The sequence below is a fragment of the Carassius carassius genome, chromosome 2 (genome assembly GCF_963082965.1).
Source record: "Carassius carassius chromosome 2, fCarCar2.1, whole genome shotgun sequence".
Taxonomy (NCBI): domain Eukaryota; kingdom Metazoa; phylum Chordata; class Actinopteri; order Cypriniformes; family Cyprinidae; genus Carassius; species Carassius carassius.
The window spans coordinates 48,843,419-48,869,471 of NC_081756.1; the positions used below are offsets into that span (position 1 = coordinate 48,843,419).

The window sequence follows — 26,053 nt, forward strand, 5'->3', positions numbered from 1 at the left end:
GAACCTTCCAGTCCTTCCTGTGTCTCATCCCATCCATGTCACTACACTCAATGGCCAGGAACTGCCACACGTCACCCACTACACTGAACCCATAACTCTGCTCACCTCAGGCAACCACTGTGAAACCATATCGTTTTACCTCATGGACTCCCCTGTAGCTCCCATTGTTTTAGGTCACCCCTGGTTAATCAAACATAATCCACGAGTGGATTGGGGTTCCAACACAGTCACCTTGTGGAGTGAAAGTTGTCATGAGTCTTGTCTGGTTTCTGCTTGTCCTGTTGTGCCTGTTTCTGTCTTTCAGAAAGAGACCATAGTGTTATCAAACGTGCCCGCAGAGTACTTGGACCTGAAGGAGGTGTTCAGTAAGTCCTGTGCTGCTTCTCTTCCTCCGCATCGTCCCTACGACTGTGCTATAGATTTAGTGCCAGGTAAGTCTCCACCTAAAGGCAAGCTTTACTCTCTTTCTATTCCGGAGAGGGAGGCCATGGAGAAATACATTTCTGATTCCTTGGCATCAAGGTTCATCCGCTCTTCCTCTTCTCCAGCGGGGGAGGGATTCTTTTTTGTGGGTAAGAAGGATGGTTCTTTGCGACCTTGTATTGACTACCGAGAGCTGAACAACGCCACGATAAAGAACACCTATCCGTTACCATTGATGTCTTCAGCTTTCGAGAGGTTACAGGGAGCATCCGTATTCACAAAATTGGATTTACGTAACGCTTATCATTTGGTCCGCGTCAGGAAGGGGGATGAATGGAAAACCGCCTTTAACACCCCTAGAGGGCACTTTGAATATTTGGTGATGCCGTTTGGGCTCTCCAACTCGCCAGGGGTTTTCCAAGCACTCGTTAACCCTCTGGAGTCTAAGGGTATTTTTGGGGCCTGGAGAAGTTTTGTCATGCCTTGACATTTGTGTTTTTTTCAGTTTCTTATAAATATCTAAATGGGTAAAGACTAATCTCACTGTAATCAGCACAAACTGGGCTGTAATAATATGTGAAATGCATGTATGTACATGATTGTGTTTTTGAGAAAAAAAATATTATGCGTGGTTAGTGAAAAACTAAAAATGTTAAAACGCTTGAATAAGGCAAAAAAACACATAAAGAACAATGGTTCCCGGGATTTTTGAGAACTGGAGCTTGTAGCCTAGAATTTTTCTTTCTAAATGATGTGAAAATCATCTTGTTTACTCACTCACAGAAAACAATATATTGATTAAAATTTTCTTAGACACTTTTTGTTGGTAAAAGTCATATGCGAGTAGGCGTCAACTACCATGAATATCATTGTGATTTACACCTGAGAAGACAAAGGGCCGCATAATGAGCTGCATAATGAGCCATTCAGTCATCTGTGCCACTGTGAGTGAGGAGTTACAAGAGAGAATGTGAGAACAAAATAAATCTATATAATTTTATGTTTGTAGTTTATTAAGAATATATTTAATTATCCCACAACATAATTTAATATCCACTTGGGGGAGCAGTTAAACAGTTTATTAGAAACAATCAAAGCTGACTTTCAAACAAATTGTTTGGCATGCTTACTCCAGTCACACAATCCTTCAGAAATCCTTTTAACAATCTTATTTTCTATATATAAAAAAAAAACGTTTGTTGTTATTATTATCATCATTATTATTATTAATGTTGAAAAGAGCTGAGAATATTTTTCTGGGTTTTTAGGGGGAATAAATGGAAAGAAAAGCATTGTTTTTACATTTGTTACAGTTATCTATTTGTTACATTTATATTATTTACATCAAGCTTTTGAAGGGTATAGTGTTGTATATTGTTATTGAAACTTCATAATGTTTCACTTGATTATACATTTAGTCAGGAATTATAGTTTGGAAAAAGTCTAACTAGTAAAACGTTTACACGTTATGTGAAAACTAGTACAAGTATATAAATAAATAAAAAGAGACTTACTCATGTTTATGATCTCTGCTGAATAAAGTGCTTCATTCTTTTTTTCTGAGGAAATCCATTTCTCAAATCCTCAACCACATCACATCTTTTTGGGGTGAATTATGTGTTATTCCTCTCATCGCGAAGCAAACAGTAAAATAAAAAAAACTTGAACAGTCTCGCTGCTTTTTCTTCTGTTATGGGCGTATTCAAGCTGCGCGCTTCAGTTTGAATCTGAATAGCGCGTTCGGCGCGGGGGCGTGGTCACATTAGATATAATGAAGGGAGACATGAAAAACAGACATCGCATTGTTTTCATATGGATTACTTTATCACAGAATATCTGTTTTCGGCGGCACTTGTTTAGTTTAAAAATAGACATGCCAAGCTTTCTATAGATATCTCTCTCATGTATTTTCGTTGAGTATTCACGGAGTTACAGTTCATTTAAATGACGTGTTTGTAAAAGAAGATCAGCGCAGACAAAGGCTGCAGACAGCGCACCTTGTTTGTTATCTTTATTTTATAAGGGCACAAAGTTTTGTTGTTATTATGTCTGTATCCAAAAAAAAGTAGACCCTTTACAGATTCGATTGATGTATTGCTCTTATCTGTACGATTAAAACTGAAAGTGTAATTTAAGTTCTTTTCGGGGTAATCAGGAGAAAATGACTCAAAACGCGTATCCGTGTTAATCGACTTGATAGGGTTAATGACGTGTTGAGAGACATGGTAGATCAGTTTATATATGTTTACCTGGATGACATACAGATTTTTTCTTCATCTCTCCAGGAAGATGTTCAACACGTCAGACGAGTGCTCCAGAGATTACTCGAGAATGGGCTTTTTGTCAAGGCGGAGAAATGCGTATTCCATGCACAGTTTGTCCCCTTCCTAGGGTATACCGTCTCGTCCGAAGGAATACGTATGGATCCTGACAAAGTTAAGGCTGTGATAGATTGGCCATCTCCAGATTCCCGTAAGGCCCTACAGCGGTTTCTGAGGTCCACCAATTTTTATCGACGTTTCATTCGTAATTTCAGCCAACTAGTCTCACCTCTGATGGCCTTGACCTCCCCAGTATTCCGTTCAGGTGGTCGGATGCAGCCAAGACTGCATTTACCAACCTCAAGAGCCGCTTCGTTTTGGCTCCCATCCTTGTAGCCCCTGATCCCACACGGCAGTTCGTGGTGGAGGTCGACGCATCAGAGGTGGGGGTAGGAGCAGTTCTTTCCCAACGTGCTGCCTCGGACGATAAGATGCATCCCTGCACGTTTTTCTCTCATCGTTTATCTCCTGCTGAACGCAATTATGACATTGGTAACAGAGAATTGTTGGCCGTCAAATTAGCTTTAGAGGAGTGGCGTCACTGGTTGGAAGGGTCAGGGGTACCTTTCATTGTTTGGACCGATCACAACAATTTAGAGTACATTAGAACTGCCAAAAGATTCAATTCCAGGCAGGCCCTGTGGGCACTTTTTTTTGGTTGTTTTGATTTTACTCTGTCGTACCGCCCGGGTTCCAAGAATGTCAAACCCGATTCTTTGTCACGTCTTTTTGATCGCTTCGCCCGCCCGGTGACTCCCGAGTGTATTTTACCTGAGAAAATAGTCGTCTCAGCACTCAAATGGGAGGTCGAATCTAAGGTCAAGACAGCCTTAGAAGGGGTAACGCCTCTGCCCGGTTGCCCACCGAATCGTTTATTTGTACCGGAAGAGTTACGGTCCGAAGTTATTCAATGGGGTCCCTGCACTAACGTTGCTTGTCATCCAGGGATAAGCCGAACCAAGGGGTTAGTTAAACAATGATTCTGGTGGCCACTTATGGCTCGTGACGTCCATGATTTTGTTTTGGCTTGCTCAGTTTGCGCCAGTGGTAAGTCGTTTAACCGGCCTCCTGATGGGCTTCTTCAACTGCTGTCTGTCCCTTCGAGACCCTGGTCACATATCACACTAGATTTTGTTACCGCCCTCCCACCCTCTAATGGCATGACGGTCGTTTTGACAGTTGTGGACCGGTCTACAGCCAAGGAGACAGCGGTCACTGTCCTAGATCACGTCTTTCGGTTACATGGCCTCCCGGTAGACGTGGTTTCTGACAGGGGATCCCAATTCATATCCAAATTTTGGAAGGAATTTTGTAAATTGCTAGGAGTGACGGTTAGTCTGTCTTCGGGTTATCATCCCCAGAGTAACGGGCAGTCTGAGCGAGCCAACCAAGATTTAGAGAGAACGTTGCGATGTTTGGACTCCAAGAATCCTTCGCCCTGGAGCCAGCAACTCTCTATGGTGGAGTACGCTCACAATTCGTTACCAGTGTCAGCCACGGGCCTCTCTCCGTTTCAGTGCAGCTTAGGTTACCAACCAGCTTTTCCTAGTCTGGACTCGGAATTCACGGTCCCCTCCGCTCACGCAGTTGTCCAGAGGTGCCACCTTACCTGGATCAGAGCACACGAGACTCTGCTCCGGATGCGGGAGCGCACTAAGGCCAAGGCCGATCACCACCGGTCAAAGCCTCCCGTTTACTTCGTGGGTCAAAAGGTGTAGCTTTCTACAAACAATATTCCTCTCCGTGCCGTTTCTAACAAATTAGCTCCCAAATTCATTGGCCCGTTTACTATCACCAAGATCATTAGTCCGGTGACAGTCCGGTGACAGTCCGTCTCAAACTACCTCCAGCGTACAGGAGGATATATCTCGCCTTCCATGTGTCCAAAAATAAACCCGTGTTTTATTCACATATTAATCCGCCTACCCCGGTTCCCCCACCGCCGCGTCTCGTAGATGGGGAACCGACCTATTCAGTTAATCGTATTCTGGACTCAAGACGGAGGGGACGAGGATTCCAGTATTTGTTGGACTGGGAAGGTTACGGTCCGGAGGAGAGGAGTTGGGTACCTGCTAGGGACATACTGGATCACTCCCTTATTGATGATTACAATCAGCAGGTAGCCCCTTCTGGGAACTCCAGGAGGCGTTCTTAGAGGGGGGGTACTGTCACAGTTGGTAAACCGTGATCTCTGGGTTTTGCACTTTGTGGGTGAAGTCTGTGTGTTACGCATCAGCACTGATTAGTTTGTGGGCGTCTCCGTTAATTGTCATCAGCAACAGCTGTCACTCATTACTCATCCCTATATATTGGCTTGTCTAGCGTCTTGTGTTCGTGAGAGCGTTGTTTCATGTTTGTGACCTTTGCTTTGCTTTCTTGTGTGTTTCTGCGTTGGATGTCTCCCCGAAACCCCGTCCACTCTACGCAACCCACCACCAAGCAACACCACTTACCTTCGGCTCGCTTCCCCGCAGTTCCTGTGTCACCCTCTCCTGCTGCCAACTCACCTCCGCCTTCCGGATTCATCATTCATCACCACCATCTTGGACTGTGCATTCCTCCCAGCGTTATTTGTGTCTCAGTATTGTATTTTTTCATAGTCTTCATTAAATCTCATTAATCTCACACTTGCTTCCTGCCACTCCTTCACCCAGTCGTTACAGAAAGACACTAAGTCTTTACGGATTTGGATATTAGAAGCATATTAGTGTGAGTCATCAAACCTGCTATTCCTTCAGTCTATGCTCTTCTGACTATTTTGTAGTAAGTAACGAATATACTTAGGGGAAATGTACTTGATTATGACTTTCAGGTACTTTATACACCACTGATTTAAAGATGAATATGAGACAAAACTACAGAATGTCACATTGTATGATTGGGTGATTCAACACAAAGATGTTTTACCAACTAAGAAGTTCAGCACTTTTAGAGTTTCATCTCACTATCTGATGTGAGCATAAGTATTGGGACATTTGCATCACAGGTCTTTCTGTGAGTATTATGCTGTGTCTTATTGCATTAATTCTTCAGATATAAAAAGCAGGGAATGTGTTTTATCAGTTATATAAATTGCTTTTGCATTCTGAGCAAACAGCTATGGTATGGGCAAGACACAAGCATAATCCAAGGGCAAGCAAGGTTCTCCCATCAGCGAACAATATCCAGAAGGCTAAGCAAGAGTGGTAATTCAGAATCCAGAGCAAAGGGCAATACACAAACACGTAATGGCTTGGTATTGCAGTTATCGCTAGGGGAGGTATATGTGCAGAACAATACTTGGCAGTGTTTGAAAGGAAGTCCAATGCTTATAAAGTGTGTCTGATTGATTGTGCTGTGTTTGTTTTTAATTGATCTCAGGTGCATGTGTGATTTTTATCAGGTGACTGTGATTTGTGCAATTGAGCATGGGAAATGTATTACAGGGTGTACTGTGTAGTGTGAGAGTCTGTGTTGTGGATGATGACCTCTGGTGACCTCTGAAAGCCCAAGAGAGTGGCTTCCAGATGCTTTTAAACAATCTAGGAGGGTGGTGGAGTGGAGGCGGAACAGGGTTAGGGATGGAGGACCAGGTCCATGTGGAAGTGGAGTGGCAGGGGACCAAGGCAGAGCCAGCAGAGCAGGAAGCCTGGGTGGAACTGATGGAACAGGCGTCCACCTGGCCAGAGCTGATGGAACTGGAGCCCACCAGGGTGGAGCAGGTGGAAATGGAGCCCACCAGGGCAGAGTAGGCAGAACTGGAGCCCACCAGGGTGAAGCACGCGGAAATGGAGCCCACCAGGGTGAAGTAGGCAGAACTGGAGCCCACCAGGGTGGAGTAGGCGGAACTGTAGCCCACCAGGGCGGAGTATAGGACCAGCTGAGATGTGATGAGACTCTGGAAGTTCAGCTGAGATATGACAAGACTTTGGAAGTTTAGTTCAGCCGTTACGAGACTCTGGAAGTTCAGTTGAGACGTGACGAGACTCTGGAAGTTCAGTTGAGATGTGACGAGACTCTGGAAGTTCAGCTGAGATGTGATGAGACTCTGGAAGTTCAGCTGAGACGTGATGAGACTCTGGAAGTTCAGCTGAGATGTGATGAGACTCTGGAAGTTCAGCTGAGACGTGATGAGACTCTGGAAGTTCAGCTGAGACGTGATGAGACTTGAAGTTAAGCTGAGACATGATGAGACTCTGGAAGATCGATGGTGACTCGACAAGACTCTTGAAGTTCAGCTGAGACGTGACGAGACTCTGGATGTTCAGCTGAGATGTGACGAGACTCTGGAAGTTCAGCTGAGATGTGATGAGACTCTGGAAGTTCAGCTGAGACGTGATGAGACTCTGGAAGTTCAGCTGAGACGTGATGAGACTCTGGAAGTTCAGCTGAGACGTGATGAGACTCTGGAAGATCAGCTGAGATGTGATGAGACTCTGGAAGTTAAGCTGAGACGTGATGAGACTCTGGAAGTTAAGCTGAGACGTGATGAGACTCTGGAAGATCGATGTGACTCGACAAGACTCTGGAAGTTCAACGGTGACTTGACTTGTGTAGGTCTATGGTGACTTGACTTGTGTAGATAAATGGTGACATGACTTGAGTCTGGAAGATAAACAATGACTTGACTTGACTGGAAGATCAACGCTGACTTGACTTAACTCATGTGTGGCAGCAGTGACATGACGGAGTGTTGCCGTGGCTGCCATCTTGTGAACAGGATCTAGTGTGTTGCCACCATTTTGTGCATGCAGACTGGTGCGTCCGCCATTACAGGCACCGAAACGGTGTTGTGTTCCTCTTCCGTGAAACCCACAGTGAACGAAGAGCCAACACATAAAGCATAATCCACAAACTGACAGAGTGATGAACGCTGACCCTCGCGTATAATCTTAGACTGCAGAGGTTGATCTATGCCATCACATAAAATCTCAATCAAAATGATGATGACCTCTGATGGTGAATTAACGGATGTTCATTGACCGGATCATGACACACATCATAAAAGCTGTGAAAATGAACTGTAAAATACATGTCTGTAAAATCACCAACAACCTCCTGAAAGCTGATATGATGCTATGTCAATCTACAGTCCGCATGAGAATTTTACACAGAATTACAGAAGCTACACAGAAAGATGCAATCCTCTGATCAGCACCAAAAATAGAAAGGCAAGTTTCTTCACAAATGTGAGCAAGCAGAGTTTTTGAACTGAGTTGATGGACCGATTAGACAAAAGTGTGGAGAAAAAAGGGAACTGCAAATGATCCTAAGCATGCAAGCTCATCTGTAAAGCTTGGTGGAGGATGTGTCATGGCATGGGCATGCATGGCTGTCTCTAGAACAGGACCTGTTCATTTTAATAATGACTTAATGTATGATGGCAGTAGCAGAATTAATTTGAAAGGGTACAAAATCATCGTGGCTACCAATATTCAAGAAAATGACACTAAACTCATTAGAAAGCACTTAATATTAGATCAAGACAATGACCCAAAACACCCTACCAGTTTATTCAAGGACTTTATCAGGGCAATGAAATGTAAAGTCTTAGATTTCCCAAATACATCTCCAGATTTAAATTTGACTGAACATTAATTTCACCAGCTGAAGAGGAAACTGAAGACAGAAACTCCCCAAAGCAAGCAACAGTTGGAAATGGCTGCATTAAAGGCAGAGGTGGGTAGTAACGAGTTACATTTACTTTGTTACATTTACTTGAGTAATCTTTTGGGGTAACTAATACTTTTCGGAGTATATTTAAAGATGGGTACTTTATACTTTTACTTGAGTAAATTTTGGGGGAAAAATCTGTACTTTTACTTCGTTACTGTGGGCGACGCTCCTCTCGTTACTTTATCTTAATGCAATAAATGTTATAAATGCTTCAGTTTATTCCAAACGCGCCATCTACTTTTCTCTGGGCAATGAGCGATGCCCATTCGCGAATGATTCATTCTTTTGAGTCAATTCTGTTCGAAGGCTTGATCAGACCAATTGGCAAACGAGTGAATTGGTTCATGAATCAGTTTGAATGAGTCGTTCAGTTCCCTGCCGCACGCGCTGAGCATCTGAAGCGGTTCACTCATAGTTGTAACGTTTAAGAACATCAGCAGCGTTGAAAACGTGGCTATGGAACTGCACTGAATTGAAAGCAAATCTGCAAAGGCTATTATTTGCTTGCGATGGAGATCCTTATTAGATGAGAACCGCGTGTGCTGTCTACTGTTTAACAGGTAATAACTTGGGCTACATTCGATTACAGTACACGATACCACTGTGACATTAGTTTGTTGTACGTGTGGCTGAGTACGTTCAGCAAGTCATATCATCAGCTGCTAAATTCAGATCTGTGATTGCTTGCTGGCGCTGAGCCAGAGATAGATGTGTTTTTACAGCACTGCGCATTATAACCAATCACATCAATTCATATAGCCAAAATTGTAAATTCTACTTCTTGTTACAAGTATGGAAGAACCATCACTTCTAACACAAAAGACTGCTTTTTAAGTTATCTTCCTGATGTATCCAAATTCCTTAGCATATCCAAAACCTCAGAACAACTTGATGATGTAACAGAAACCATGGACTCTCTCTTTTCTAGCACTTTAAATAAAGTTGCTCCTTTACGCTTAAGGAAGGTTAAGGAAAACAGTTTGACACCATGGTATAATGAGCATACTCGCACCCTAAAGAGAGCAGCCCGAAAAATGGAGCGCAGCTGGAGGAAAACAAAACTAGAGGTATTTCGTATGGCTTGGCGGGAAAGTAACATATCCTACAGAAAAGCATTAAAAACTGCTAGATCCGATTACTTTTCTTCTCTTTTAGAAGAAAACAAAGATAACCCCAGGTATTTATTCAATACAGTGGCTAAATTAACGAAAAATAAAGCCTCAACAAGTGTTGACATTTCCCAACACCACAGCAGTAATGACTTTATGAACTACTTTACTTCTAAAATCGATACTATTAGAGATAAAATCGCAACCATTCAGCCGTCAGCTACAGTATCACATCAGACAGTGCACTATAGACCCCCTGAGGAACAGTTCCACTCATTCTCTACCATAGGAGAGGAAGAATTGTATAAACTTGTTAAATCATCTAAACCAACAACATGTATGTTAGACCCTATACCATCTAAGCTCCTGAAAGATGTGCTTCCAGAAGTCATAGATCCTCTTCTGACTATTATTAATTCCTCATTGTCATTAGGACATGTCCCCAAAACCTTCAAACTGGCTGTTATTAAGCCTCTCATCAAAAAACCACAACTTGACCCCAAAGAACTAGTTAATTATAGACCAATCTCGAATCTCCCTTTTCTGTCCAAGATACTAGAAAAGGTGGTATCCACACAATTATATTCCTTCTTAGAGAAAAATGGTATATGTGAGGATTTCCAGTCAGGATTTAGACCGTATCATAGCACTGAGACTGCTCTTCTTAGAGTTACAAATGATCTGGGGTCTCATTTATAAAGCGTGCGTACGCACAAAACGGGGCTGGAAACGTACGTACGCCAGTTCCCACGCAAAGGTTGTGATCTATAAAAAACAAACTTGACGGGAGAATGTGCGCACCTTTAAGCAAACTTTGAGCCGTGCGTACGCACATTCTGGAGACAAAGGGAATTGGCGACACCGATGGTGAGGTCGTGAACTGAAGTTAGATTGTAGAAAATAAATGTGAGAAGAACGATTATAAGAATGAATGACATTTAATTTTCACTCCATTTCATACGTTATATCCACATTATCATGAAGATTAAATCCAACAGTGTTATTTGTGCCGATTGTTTTAGGCTATATACATCTAGTAAAATCCAAACGTAATTCAAAATGTATTAAAAGTAAAATAAAATAATAATCAGCGCTGCCTTACAGTCACATTGTCCACAACGGGAGCACAGGAGGACATGGCGCGATACATGTGATAGCCTACAGAATAGCATGAAATACCCTTTTATTAGAGAACTGCAGAACACAGTGTAAAAAGGAAATATTTTCCTTAATGTACATAGCCTATATCATAAAATGTCAAAGTCTGCAAATACAGTCATGAAGCACAATCGCTACTCATCATCGGTCCTAACTATTACGGTGTTCATTACAAAACCGTCAAGAAGCATGTGTTCACTATAACATTTTCGTCTTAAATTTTCGCCCACAAATTAATTAAGTGATTTTGTCAAGGTGTTAACGATCAGTCTATTTGCTAGAAACATATAAATTCTCCGGTGACCCGGGTATGTAATGCTTCATGATGGCACTCCTGGCACTGTTGGAGGATTACGCTAATGGCAGAATAAGGAGAGAACGAGTTTTCAGGGACCATGATGATTTCCTGGCCCATGATGATGACTGGCTAATAAGCCGATTTAGATTCCCTAGAGCTGTGCTCTTGGATCTATGTGCTGAATTGGGTCCAGTATTAGAGAGGGCAACACGCCGGAACCATGCCATCCCAGTCCAAATACAAGTCCTCACCACTCTGGGGTTCTTGGCAACCGGCTGTTTCCAGCGGGAATTGGCAGACAGGTAAATTAATAATATAAAAAAACTATAAGTAATCCTCAAATTTGTCTCTAAGACCTTTTTGTATATGAAATAATTCTATTGGAATCTATCATCTCACCCTATAGGTCTGGTATATCACAGCCGTCCCTGAGTGCCATAATATCTGTCGTTTTAAATGGTATTCTTAATATGGTTAGTCGATACATCAGGTTCCCCTACACTGTGCGAGAACAGGCCGAAATTAAAACGCAATTTGCAGCAATGTCTGGTTTCCCAAATGTAATCGGCGCAATTGACTGCACTCATGTTGCTATAAGGGCACCATCTGAAAATGAATTTGCTTATGTTAATAGAAAGCATGTGCATTCTATTAATCTGCAAATCATATGTGACTCCAACATGACCCTCACAAACATTGTGGCACGCTGGCCTGGTTCAACACATGATTCCTTTATCTTGACACATAGCAGTGTAGGGAACAGACTAAATGCAGGCGCAGTACGTGATGGCTGGCTTCTTGGTGAGTTTAACAATATTAAAAAGTAGAAACTGTAACAATTTTGTTTTTAATATAATTATAACCTGCAGGCGACAGTGGCTACCCCCTGAGACGCTGGCTCCTCACCCCATTTTTAAACCCGCAGAGCGCAGAGGAAACTCATTATAACGAGGTCCACTCTCGTGCCCGCGCAGTTGTGGAGCGTGCCATCGGCATCCTGAAATGCAGATGGCGTGCTCTGGATGCCTCGGGTGGCAGACTTTTATACCATCCAGCAAAAGTGTGCAAGATTGTCAGGGCGTGTGGTGTTTTGCACAATATAGCACTGAGAAACGGTATTCCTCTCCCTCCTGATCTCCCTCTACCCCAGCATTACGACCCCGAGCCACAGCCCCCTGGCCGACAAGAGGGATATCAACGAGGTGCAAGAATCCGTGAGGATGTCATGCGGCGTTTGTAAAGAAAGACAAAACTCAAGGTTCATGTTTTAACTGCATCTTTTAATGATTGTGCAATTTCTTGCATCACTTCTCTCATCTGCCGTAGCTCATCTGCAACCCTGTTGACAGCGTTTATTGTCTCTCGCTGTAACTGCAGGACTGCGTCAGTGAGTACCCGACCACTTTTGGACGTGCCAGACGCAGAAGGGGCACTGCTTTGAGCCGGACACAGTGCATCTGCATCTGAGAACCCCTCACCCTGAACCTCCTGTTCATTTACAGCTTCAGACTCCGGAAGGACTGGAGGACAAACAATTGGCAACATTTATCCATTTATCACCCCACACACTCAAATGTACAGCGTTAATGATTAAAAATCGGTTTAACCTTGCTCCTCTGTGGTTTCAGTCACGTCAGTGTCTCCCTCCTTTTCCGACACAATACCACACACGCTGACCTCCCCAATTATAGCCGCGATTTTGCTGTCCACTGATGTGAGATCAGCTGTACATGGGCCCCCACCAGTTGCAGCCACGCTCTGGCGGTGGGAGGACAGTTTTCTCTTTGCCTCCACCTTGAATGAATGAGAATCTTTATTTCACATATTTTGCATACTGTAAGCACATGTAAATAAAACTTTTTGAAAATCAATATTGCTATTTATATAGGTATATAGCCTAATAAAACACAAATGTAATATGTTGGTAAAAAAAAAATTTTGTATACCTTCAGGTCGGACCATTTTTTCTTTAATTCTGCAACTGTCCGTTCTGTCCCACTGACACAATTGACGGCAGAAGCAATACTTTGCCACTCGCACTGCTTCTTTTTATTAGTGACCCCACTGCTGTGGCCACCAAATAACACAGTTTTCCGAGCCTCCACCTCCCCTACAAGTGTTTCAATCTCAGTATCTGAGAAATTACGTTTTTTTTCCTCTTTTCTCACCTGTCGCCATTATTAAAATTAGGCTAACAGAAATGCACGTTTTCACTTTCTTGGATTAATTAATTGGCGGGTCGCATGCCAGTTTTCCAGGTATATATGGGATTCCACTCTCATTTACATGCTGATCAGCAATCATGAGGTGATTTGCATTGACTATTTATGGTTAAAAATGGGCGTGTACAGGGCGGGATATGAGGCTGGTTCACGTACGCACATCTGCGGGTGATCTGTGATTTATAAAGGGAACATTGCTTACAGGTGTGCGTACGCACGGTTTTATAAATCGGAATATTTTTTGGCGTACGCCATTTTTGGCTTTTGGGCGCACGTAAACTTTTAGTAAAGATCCTACGCATAGTTTTATAAATGAGACCCCTGCTCTTATCATCTGATCGTGGGTGTATCTCTCTATTAGATTTATTGGATCTTAGTGCTGCGTTTGACACAATTGACCACAACATTCTTTTGCATAGACTTGAATACTTTGTTGGCATCAGTGGAAGTGCATTAGCATGGTTTAAATCGTACTTATATGACCGCCATCAGTTCGTAGCAGTGAATGAAGATGTATCCTATCGATCACAAGTGCAGTATGGAGTACCTCAAGGCTCAGTACTAGGGCCGCTACTCTTCACGCTTTATATGTTACCCTTGGGAGATATCATCAGGAAACATGGTGTTAGCTTTCACTGTAATGCTGATGATACTCAGCTCTATATTTCTTCGCAGCCCGGTGAAACACACCAATTTGAAAAACTAATGGATTGCATAGTCGATATAAAAAACTGGATGACGAGTAATTTCTTACTGCTAAATTCTGAAAAAACAGAGGTGTTAATTATAGGACCTAAAAACTCTGCTTGTAATAACCTAGAACACTGTCTAAGACTTGATGGTTGCTCTCTCAATTCTTCGTCATCAGTTAGGAACCTAGGTGTGCTATTTGATCGCAATCTTTCCTTAGAAAGCCACGTTTCTAGCATTTGTAAAACTGCATTTTTCCATCTCAAAAATATATCTAAATTACGGCCTATGCTCTCAATGTCAAATGCAGAAATGTTAATCCATGCATTTATGACCTCAAGGTTAGATTATTGTAATGCTTTATTGGGTGGTTGTTCTGCACGCTTAGTAAACAAACTACAGCTAGTCCAAAATGCAGCAGCAAGAGTTCTTACTAGAACCAGGAAGTATGACCATATTAGCCCGGTCCTGTCAACACTGCACTGGCTCCCTATCAAGCATCGCATAGATTTTAAAATATTGCTTATTACTTATAAAGCCCTGAATGGTTTAGCACCTCAGTATTTGAATGAGCTCCTTTTACATTATAATCCTCTACGTCCGCTACGTTCTCAAAACTCAGGCAATTTGATAATACCTAGAATATCAAAATCAACTGCAGGCGGCAGATCCTTTTCCTATTTGGCGCAGAACTCTGGAATAACCTACCTAACATTGTTCGGGAGGCAGACACACTCTTGCAGTTTAAATCTAGATTAAAGACCCATCTCTTTAACCTGGCATACACATAACATACTAATATGCTTTTGTTATCCAAATCCGTTAAAGGATTTTTAGGCTGCATTAATTAGGTAAACCGGAACCGGAAACACTTCCCATAACAACCTATGTACTTGCTACATCATTAGAAGAATGGCATCTACGCTAATATTTGTCTGTTTCTCTCTTGTTCCGAGGTCACCGTGGCCACCAGATCCAGTCTGTGTCCAGATCAGAGGGTCACTGCAGTCACCCGGATCCAGTACGTATCCAGACCAGATGCTGGATCAGCACCTAGAAAGGACCTCTACATCCCTGAAAGACAGCGGAGACCAGGACAACTAGAGCCCCAGATACAGATCCCCTGTAAAGACCTTGTCTCAGAGGAGCACCAGGACAAGACCACAGGAAACAGATGATTCTTCTGCACAATCTGACTTTGCTGCAGCCTGGAATTGAACTACTGGTTTTGTCTGGTCAGAGGAGAACTGGCCCCCCAACTGAGCCTGGTTTCTCCCAAGGTTTTTTTCTCCATTCTGTCACCGATGGAGTTTCGGTTCCTTGCCGCTGTCGCCTCTGGCTTGCTTAGTTGGGGACACTTCATCTACAGCGATATCGTTGACTTGATTGCAAATAAATGCACAGACACTATTTAACTGAACAGAGATGACATAACTGAATCCAATGATGAACTGCCTTTAACTATCATTTTTGCATTATTGACACTGTTTTCCTAATGAATGTTGTTCAGTTGCTTCGACGCAATGTATTTTGTTTAAAGCGCTATATAAATAAAGGTGACATTGACATTGACATTGACACATGATTCTTTTGAGCTTATTAAAGCATTGGCCAATCAGAGGCGTTCCGATGAGTCATCGCTAAAATACCGGTGCTTCCTTCACTCGCTCACTGACTGAATACCTCTTTCTGGCGAATTCTCTCATCAGAAACAACAAAGTGCAGATGTGTGTGTACAAATCTATAATTAAGATATTGATTTCACAGTGTTAACAGTTTCAGTGATTTTAATGGGAGTTTCTGAGAGTGATTGAAATCTAGACTGTCAGTGAAAATGATCTTTGATAATGTAAATGCTATTTGCTCTCTTTCTGAACAATGAAAGATTAGTAGCAATATTTATATCACATTAACTTTCAATGTTAAATTCACATTTAATATAAAGTCTATATCTGTTACTTAAGTAAACAGACAGGGTTTTATAATAAATTACATAAATTGGAGTAAAGGCTGATGAAATATATACATTTATACACACACACACATACATTACATACATTTTATCTATATATCTAAATAAAAATAGGCTCAGTATATATGACCCAAAGTAACTAGTAACTAACTACTTGAGTAGATTTTTTAACCGATACTCTTTTACTCTTACTCAAGTAACTATTCAAGACTAGTACTTTTACTTTTACTTGAGTAAATATTTCTAGAAGTACTTTTACTTTTACTTGAGTACAGTTTTTGGGTACTCTACCCACCTCCGATTAAAGGCTGGGGGAAAGTATTTCAAAGCATAAGACCAAAAGTCTGGTGATGTCTATGGGTTGCAGACTCACTGCTCTGATTGCATGCAAGGGATCTGCAACTAAATATTAGCTTTTAATCTTTTACATCTGCCTTAAATTCAGTTGTTCCAATATTTCTGCTCAAATCAAATATGGCGGGATGAACTCTAAAAGTTCTGTCCTTTTTAATTGGTAAAACATGTGTCGAAAGACCTAATAATAAAATGTGACATTTTGTAGATTTGTTGCATATTCATCTTTTAATCATACTTGCATATGTCTTGACTCCACAGCAGAGAAATCAATTTTGTCTTTACTGAATCACATTCAGGCGTTGCTCTCTTTCATGTTTTGAAATCTCTCATTTTGTGTCTTTATGTTGTCTGTCATCTGATATCGGTCGAGTTCTGATGGGTGTGAGGGTTTGTTCTGATGCTCTGGTTAGTGTCTGTGGTTTGTTTTGTAGAGAAGTGCTATGAGCCTCTGCATCTGAAGTACTATGACATCGGAGACTCATGGGGACGGATCTACCTGCTCTCCGTAGAGCTGTGCACGTGCCTCAGTGGAGGGGTGAGCTGCGAGCGTGCACGTTACACGGGTAAATGAACAACTGACACCTGATCACCTGCAGTTACTGTTGTATTCCTGCTAGACATTCTTCTTTCTGTGTGTGTGTGGGCATGATTTTGTGACATATCAGGACACAACTCTGTATAATGACATGGTTATGACACAGATATTACAAGGAGAGGGTGACTTATGAAGACACAACCCATGTCCCCATTTTTCAAAACGCTTATAAATCATACAGAATTATTTTTTTGAGAAAGTAAAAATGAACAAAGTTTTCTGTGAGGGTTAGGGTTAGGTGTAGGGTTGGTGTAGGGCCATAGAATATACAGTTTGTACAGTATAAAAACCATTACGCCTATGGGATGAGCACACTTTTCACAAAAACAAATGTGTGTGTGTGTGTGTGTTTAGTGTGTTTGAGAAATCGCTGTGAAAATAACGGAGTCTGCAGGATGATCGAGGCCACTGGTGAAGAGGTGTGCGGATGTATATCTGGATATAATGGACAATACTGTAACATTAGTGAGTACAAACACACACACACACATACACATACATTCTCTCTCTCTCTCTCTCTCTCTCTCTCTCTCTCTCTCTCACACACACACACACACACACACACACAGGTTTTCAAATGGCCAGTAAAAATGTAATGTTTTAAAAATGTTACATTTAAAACGTAAACGTCATTTAATGGTAACACTTTACAATTAGGTTCTATTAATTAATGTTAGTTGATGTATTAGCTAATGTAAACAAACACTGAACAAGAAATTTATTACAGTATGTATTAATCTTTGTTAATGTTAGTGAAAATACAGTTGTTCATTGTTAGATCATGTTAATTCACAGTGTATTAACTAATGTTAACAAGCACAACTTTTGATTTTAAATAATGCATTGGTAAATGTTGAAATTAACATGGGTGTCTAAGATTAATGAATGCTGTAGAAGTATTTTTCATGCTTAGTTCATGTTAACTAAAGTAGTTGAGTAATGTATTGTGTGTGTGTGTGTGTCATCAGACCCAGAAGAGCAGTGTTACCGTGACTCAGGCTCTCAGTACCGCGGTGTGGCCAGTGTCACGGTCTCGGGCTCGTCTTGTCTGCCGTGGAACTCAGATCTGCTGTTCTCTGAGCTGACGGTGGAGACGGTGGAGAGCGCCGGCCACAGGGGCCTCGGGGAACACGCCTTCTGCAGGTGACTGCTCGTCTCCTCATGCCTGCTCGTGTGCAGGACCGGCAGCTTTTACTCGGGAACTGAAACCAGTTTGAAACAGTCAAATACTTTGACACATGTTTTCACTTCCCTATGTAACTGGATATATGAGCTTCCCTCAATAAAACAGGTGAAAAAATCCCAAAGACGTATCTAGAGACCAGAAGATCACATGCAACATCCAGTACTAGTTCATCCAGTAGAGTAGTGCTATAGTTTTTATTGATATTAAGAATTAGTTTTTATTTTATACTTTCTGTTTTTATTTTAACTGTAGTTAAAGTGTTAGTTTGTTGTTGTATTTCTGTCCATTACAGTCTTTTTTTTTTTTTTTTAGTATTGTGGTACATCAAGTTAAATGAAATGAAATAAAAAAAAGATCAAAATACCTGAATAAACAGCTGAAATAAATAAAAGACCTAAATCATTAGGAGTACAGTTACTATATAGTTAAACAATATACAATATTAATAATTAATTATAAATACACATTATTAATTCAAACAGTGTGCAGTAACTTATTGTAATTCTATAGTTAAATGAGAAACAAATAATGTTATACATTATGTGTGTGTGTGTGTGTGTGTGTGTGTGTGTGTGTGTGTGTGTGTGTGTGTGTGTGTGTGTGTGTGTGTGTGTGTGTGTGTGTGTGTGTGCGTGTATATACAGGAATAGTGTGTCTTTGGTGTTTTTCTATTATCTTTTGATTGTCATCTTGTGCTGAGATGTCTGAGATGTTTCCTTGATTTGGCAGGAATCCTGATCAAGATAAGCTGCCGTGGTGTTACACGATGATGGGGCGAGCCGTTTCATGGGAGTACTGCAACATCAAGCCCTGCTCCAAACCAGTGTGTCAGTGAAACCACACACAAACACAGCAGATCCTGAGCTTCTCCAGAACAATCCTCATGACTCACAACTGTAGTAAACAAGAAACAATAGCCATAACCTTTCCCAAAAAGTTCTCTAGAAATCCTACAGACTCTCTCAGGCGTGGGAAGAGAAAATCTCAACCACCGTCGCCGGAAGCGCTACATTTTATTGGTTGTGAGCGTTTGACATCATGTGCCTGGAATGCCATGAAGATTGAGTTTATTAATCATGTTCAGAGACGCTGCAGCACAGTGTCACATCTTCACTATTACTGCTTATACATCTGGTGTACATTCAAAACTTTAAATTAATAATTTTCATACAGTAAGCATGCATTAAATTGATCAAAAGTGACAGTAAAGACATTTGTAATGTTACAAAAGATTTCTGTTTCAAATAAATGCTGTTCTTTTAAACTACAGCAAATAATGTATGTATTTATTTGATTTAATCTGGTGTTTATTTGTTTATTTAAATCAGTTATTTATTTTGATCTATTCTATTTTATTCATTTTAATGTCATTTTTATTATTTATTATATGTTTTTTTTTAATTATCAGTTACATATTTAATTTTTTTTTATGCTGAAAAAATTGGACATTGACACATTACAGTAAATCACTGCTGTTATAGCAGTTGCTATTATTCAGTTATAGCAGACAGATAACACAACTCAAATACAAAGACTGTACTTTTTGTTGCATTTTATTTTAAGTGATAAAATTCTTCATATGCTTCAATCAGAATTATTATAATTGAAAATTATCTCTGTTGTTTCTGTCAGCCGGCCACAGAAGTCCCACCGTGGCCCCACGGCCGTTCCGCAGCCCCACCAGGACCCCCTCCTGCGGAAAGCGGCAGGAGAAGCGGATCAGTCGGGGTCGTATCCTGGGTGGGACGTCTGCATTGCCCGGTGCTCACCCCTGGATGGCAGCGCTGTACATTGCAGATGAATTTTGTGCGGGAACGCTGGTCTCCTCCTGCTGGATCGTTTCGGCCGCTCACTGCTTCCTGCGCAAGTATGTGTATATCTGTGCGCTTCATGCATTTCTACAGAGTTCTAGCTTCAGTCTAACTCCATACATCTATATAACAGTGAACCTCTCTTTCTCAGTCCATTAAAGTCACAGATTCGGGTTGTTCTCGGCCAGCACTCCTTCAACGACACCGGTCCCAACACCAGGACCTTCGCTGTTCAGGACTATATTTTGTACCCGCAGTACACCCAGTTTGAGCCGACCTTAAACGATATTGGTGAGTTTGGACTCCAAAAGCAGAAAATATAACAGCTACTGCTTTAAACTTAAATCAGGGAACTACTTAAAGTTCAATTAAAGAGTTCTTGTCCAATTTGCATTCCTGTACAATTCAGGAGTTAACTTACATAGAGTACATATAAAAAGTTTTTTTTGGCGGAGGTTCTAGGTGACGTACCCCAAGAGGTAGTTTACTTCACTTCCGCGAGATCACCATCTATAAGACACGCTTATGCCTTGAAGTTGAACCTGTTCATCGAGAAGAACCCCGGAGATGCCCTATCAGGGTCATGCTTTTCTTTTGGCACAAAGGGTTGGAGCCCTCCACACTCCAAAGTCTATGTTGCTGTGATTGCTGCTAACCATGACCCCATAAATCCTCCACAGTCTCCCTCTATACCCTCTGGGGACCTGTCTCGGATGCTCAGAGCACTACAGCAGGGCTCATTTGAGCCTTTGTAGTCAGTTGTGCTGAAGTTTCTATCAATGAATACTCTGCTGGACTCCATCAAGAGGTTAGGGGACCTGCACGCATTTTCGGGTTGACGATATATGCCTAGAGTTTGGCCCGGCTCTGTCACGGAGGCCGACAGAAGGGGAAGGCCGTGTCTTAGCAGAGGATGGACCACTGGATTGTGGATGTCATTGCCCTGGCTTATCAGGTACAGGGTGTGTCCTGTCTGGCATGCGTTGCACCTGCTGCCTTTTCAATGCTCACGCTGTGATCAGCAGCAGTTGGATGCAATCATCATATGCCAATGTGCACTGGTTCGTTTAGTTAAACTCGAAGTGGATTGGTCTCTCGAAGCATGATCCCAATTCGTCAGTCACCGATGTGATGTCTCCGTTCCCTCCTTCAGGGAACGAGGGTTCCCTTTCAGTCGGTCATGTTCTACGTTACGTCAGAAAGAGACTGACCAATGGGATCTCGTCCGAGAACCCAATCACATTCCAGTGGTTACAAAATGAGCCAATGGTACACAGAGTACCTTGGTCTGCGGAATTTGCATTGCGAGTTCCGCCCCGCAGAGCGGGTATATTAGGAGCAGCGCCAGCAACTCGCACTCAAGCTTTCGCTTCAGAGCAGAGCACATCGCTTGCTGCTTTCACCGGAGTGTTTCAAGACGAATCAACTGGTGTTGGTGTGATGGCGCGATTCAGCAGTTCATTTGGGTTTCCTGCTTCAGCTACCGTGTTTTCTATTAAGCTAAAAGAATAACGTGCTGAATTAGCGTCTTTTTAAAGATGTCATTTCACCGGTGTGTTTCTGGGTGCAGTCGATATATATATCGCTCCTCGTGATGGCCACGATCGCTGTGTGACGTGTCTGGGCTTTGAGCGCGCTAAGACTGGGTCTGTGGATGGCTCATGTTCTCATTGCAGGGACAAGACCATCTCGGCGTTAAGATCGAGTCTCGATTACCTTAAAAGGTATAGAGGCCCCTCTGCCACAACCCCATTCTTGCTCCTCTTCTCGTAAGAGGTGGCCAGGGTGATCTGAGGGTTACTGAGTGGGCTTCCTCAATGAGCCAGCCTCCTCGGGTCACACCCCCCTCTCAAACGCCGCAGCCAGTTAAGTTTCCGGATGAGTATGCTGGACCCTCTCAGGCACCTGAAATCTCATTCGGGGCTCGGGAAGATGACCTTATTTCGATTGCTGCATCCTAAGGCGGGCTTGAGTCCTCGGGAGATGAGGATTCGGCTGCGTTGCCCCCTTCGGGAGTGCCAGCGTTGCCCGAATCCGATCCCGAGCTGACGGCCGCGCTTTCCCGGGCAGCTGAGAGCATCGGGCTTGAGTGGAATCCTCCACCCTGTACCGAGCACTCTGTCTCCTTCCACCCTGAAGGTCTATGTGGCTGCCTTTTCGGCTTACCATGACCCTGTTGAAGGTAAGTCTCTTAGGAAGCATGATCTGATCATCAGGTTCCTGAGAGGAGCCAGGAGACTCAATTCGCCTCGCCCTCAGCAAGTCCCCTCCTGGGACCTCGCAGTGGTTCTATTAGCACTGGAGAGGGCTCCCTTTGAACCCTTGCTCTCAGTAGAGCTAAAGTTTCTATCATTGAAAACTGCGCTCCTGACGGCTTTGGCTTCGGTGAAGAGGGTCGGGGACCTGCAGGCATTTTCGGTTGACGAAGCGTTCCTGGAATTCGGGCCGGCCAACTCTCACGTTGTCTTAAGACCCCAGCCTGGGTACGTGCCCAAAGTTCCCACCACTCATTTTAGGGATCTGGTGATGAACTTGCAAGTGTTGCCCCTGGAGGAGGCAGACCCAGCCCTGGCGCTGCTCTGTCCAGTATGTGCGCTCTGCACTTACATAGACAGAACTCAGTGCCCTAGGACCTCAGGCCAGTACTTTGTCTGTTACGGAGGCCAGCAGAAGGGAAAGGCTGTCTCCAAGCAGAGGTTATCCCACTGGATAGTGGATGCAGGCTCAAGACCTGCCATGCCCCCTAGGGGTGAGAGCTCACTCAACTAGGAGTGTAGCTTCCTCCGGGGTGCTGGCGCATGGCGTCTCACTAACAGACATCTGTAGAGCTGCAGGCTGGGCGACACTTAACACATTTTCAAGATTTTATAATCTTCCTGGGTACTCACCCGTTCGGGTCAGTAAGGAGCTGCACGGTGTAAATCCGCTTGCTGCGTCATTCCACTCCACAGACTGGATGTGTGCGCTATTCCCCTCAGGTGAGTTTCTCAGTTCAGAACCCTGGGTTCCTCCAGCACTGTTGATGTCCAGCACTTACGTAAATGCCCTTTGGTCAGCCATGTGTGGGACTAGGTGCCTCCATGTGTTGTGATTCCCCTTTCTGGGCAATCCCACGTGTGTATTTCCACAGTAATTATCTTCGTAGCATGTGTCTTTCCCTTGGCAAGCCCCTTGCCAGCTCTGTCGTTGAAACTTCCACCCTGCGGGCTGGGTACCTCAGAGTTCATGTGTATCACCACCTTTGGTTGATACCTGCCTTTGTAAGCCTTCCTACGAGCAGGCAGTCTGCTAGCATACATCCAGCTGGAATATGCTACCCAGTGTATTCTGTGTTAGCTATAGGCCCTCGCTCGTGCTGGGCTCCCGACAGGGTGCTATCACTCACACGGGTCACTGGAAGACAGCCATGTGGCATTTTGTAAGGGACCCCATTCATCAGTCTCTTTCTGGCGTAACGTAGAACGTTACTGACTGAAAGTGAACGTCCCCTTACCACATCGCTGTTGCGCTGAATGGACTACATTCCATTTTTAGACAAGTTCTGTAATAAATAGATTTTTGTCTAAATTGGCAACACTGTTACCCATGTATTTATTCATCTATTATAATTTATTATTTTTGTCAATTTAATTTTAAAATGCATTTTTATTTTTATTTTTGCCTGTTAATTGCTAGAAAAATTTAAAATCACAATACTATACATTTTAAACAAACTGCAATATAATCAAAACAGCTCATATAAAAATGAAGTTTGAGTTTCTGATTGTTATGCAACCTCATTTCATTGAACTTGTAATTAAGTTTATTCGTAGACTTGCAAATTGTTTCAGGCCATGTTTTGTACCTTATTCAAAAAAATTCCTTGGTGTGTTCAGATGTGGGTGTCTGCAACACGGTAGATTGAAACAAGACAACACATTATGTGCAAATGTGCTTTTTCAACCTTCTCAGGAAATGTATGTAACACACACACACACACACACACAGACATGTGGGCCGGTGTGTAACAGACACGCTTTAACAGGCTGAACAGCAGCACTTGTGTAGTAGCGTACAGTACTGTATGTGTTTTGTATTGTAATAGCTGCTGTTTTTGCAGCTCTAGTGAAGCTGAAGAAGGTGGAGAGACGCTGCGCTCTGAAGACGCCCTTCATCAGGCCTATCTGTCTGCCGGGGAGAGACATGACATTCCCTGATCACTCCGGCTGTAAGATCTCAGGCTGGGGTCACATGCATGAGAGTGAGTTCACCATCATATACAATTTCAAAATTAGGTAGCTACCTAACCTAAGCAAATTTTTTTATACATTTTGCAAAGAATCTAAAGGTACAACAAATTTCCCACCCTGACATATATATATATATATATATATATATATATATATATATATATATATATATATATATATATATATATATATATATAGAACACACACTTATAGATAGACAGACAAATTTAAAGGTACAGGTTGAAGGACCTGCCACTAGAGGGCGCACTACCAAAACAATAACAATCGCGTGGTTTGATGATGCTAAGAAGGAGCATGGAATGATGGGATTTGTTGTCTTCTACCCAACCGCTGACGGCCATCAATCAGATTGAAAGATAAATCATGGATTTAACGCGAGTTCAACGATTTGCGCGAGTAGATTACATACAAAGTGTAATGTTGAGACTTGTAATCAAAAAAAAATAAATCAGACGAGAAGCTTCATTGTTTTCAACTCCTTTCACTTTACTTCACTCTTCTTCTCCTTCCTCCTCCACACCCGTACAAAACTCTCTATCAGCCCCTAGCGGACTGGTTCCGTATTGCAGTCCATGAACATAAATTACAGAACATAACATTCCCCTCTTTCTTTAGGAAAGACTCTTAACAAGTGGAATTATTCAACCCCGTTTCCATTCACTTATGAACTCTGTCTATAACTATAAATTTCTTCAGTATCTTAAACTATCAGTTAACCAACATATGAATAACATACGAACACATTCACCATATATTTTCGGTTACTTCCTTACTACAACTCTAGTGTTCTTTCATTTAATTTTCCTTTCAATTTCCCTTTACTCTGTAGCATAGTCCTTTAACCATACTGAAGGCTGTCTAGCCCGTGTGCTCTTAACTGGCTCATACACAACATTCTCTGTTCCGGGATTAACATGAGCATTCTCTAATGTCATTTGAGTGGTTTCTGGAACCAGAGACAGGTGAGCCGCATTCCATTTCTTCCCATCACTCAAGACATAAGTGCTCGGTCCCAATTTCTTATTCACTAACATTGGAACAGTGAATTTCCTTCCAGCCTTCGGTACATGCATAGGTTTTCTTACACGTACCCGATCTCCACACTTGAAGGGTGGTGGTTTTGCTCCACGTTTCTTATCGGTGTACAGTTTCATCTTTTGCTGAACCCGATGTACACGGTCACGTATGCCCATTGCTCCTTTCTCACCCTGAGCTGCTGTGGTTGGTAGAGTGTTTAGCTTTGTACGCATCTTCCTCCCTCTTAACAGTTCAAAAGGTGATACACCTGTGGTCGCGTGCGGTGTAGCTCTGTAGTTCAGGAGGAAATCTGTGACTGCTTGCTTCCATGGAAGTTGTTGCATTTCAACTACTTGGATGCAGTTCTTTAAAACACGATTCCATCTCTCCACAGCACCATTCGCTTGGGGCCAGTAAACACTGCAACGAATGTGTTTTATTCCTCTTTCAGTCAAGAAATCAGCGAATGCCGAAGAAACAAATTGAGGACCATTATCACTGACTAATGTGAGTGGGTTACCTTCTCTCGCAAACACAGATGCTAGAAACTTTGTAACAGAGTTGGTTGTAACATTTGAGGTAAATGCAACCTTTGGCCACTTACTATAATAATCCACCATCGTAATAGCAAACCGACAATCCTGAGTGGCTCTCTCAAAAGGTCCAACAATATCTATTGCGACTTTCTGAAATAGACCATCTGGCAGGTCCACTGGCTGCAATGGAGCTGGACACGTCCGGGCGGTTTTGTCACAGGACTGACAGGCGGAACAAGAAGCAATGGACGAATGCACTTCATAGTCCATATGAGGCCACCAGTACAAGTCTCTTAGCCGTTGTTTAGTTCGTACCACTCCCTGGTGCCCCTCGTGTGCTAAGTGAATTAATTTAGAGCGCAATGCAACTGGCACCACTAGTCTCTGCCCTCTCAAGATGTACTTATCATCCACAGCTAACTCATGCCTGATCTGAAAGTACGCCATGATCGT

General features: G+C 42.6%; 1 protein-coding gene across 2 annotated transcripts in view; it reads left to right on the forward strand.

Annotated features, from left to right (window-relative positions):
• The window catches only part of LOC132111376 (hepatocyte growth factor activator), a 43,635-nt gene that overhangs the window by 11,447 nt on the left and 6,135 nt on the right, over positions 1 to 26,053 (forward strand). For both annotated transcript variants that reach the window (XM_059518604.1, XM_059518614.1), the window contains exons 6-12: positions 16,637 to 16,768; positions 17,155 to 17,265; positions 17,769 to 17,943; positions 18,716 to 18,813; positions 19,619 to 19,853; positions 19,949 to 20,088; positions 23,897 to 24,037. In XM_059518604.1, the coding sequence (XP_059374587.1) occupies positions 16,637 to 16,768; positions 17,155 to 17,265; positions 17,769 to 17,943; positions 18,716 to 18,813; positions 19,619 to 19,853; positions 19,949 to 20,088; positions 23,897 to 24,037 (1,032 nt within the window). The remainder of the gene's footprint in view (positions 1 to 16,636; positions 16,769 to 17,154; positions 17,266 to 17,768; positions 17,944 to 18,715; positions 18,814 to 19,618; positions 19,854 to 19,948; positions 20,089 to 23,896; positions 24,038 to 26,053) is intronic.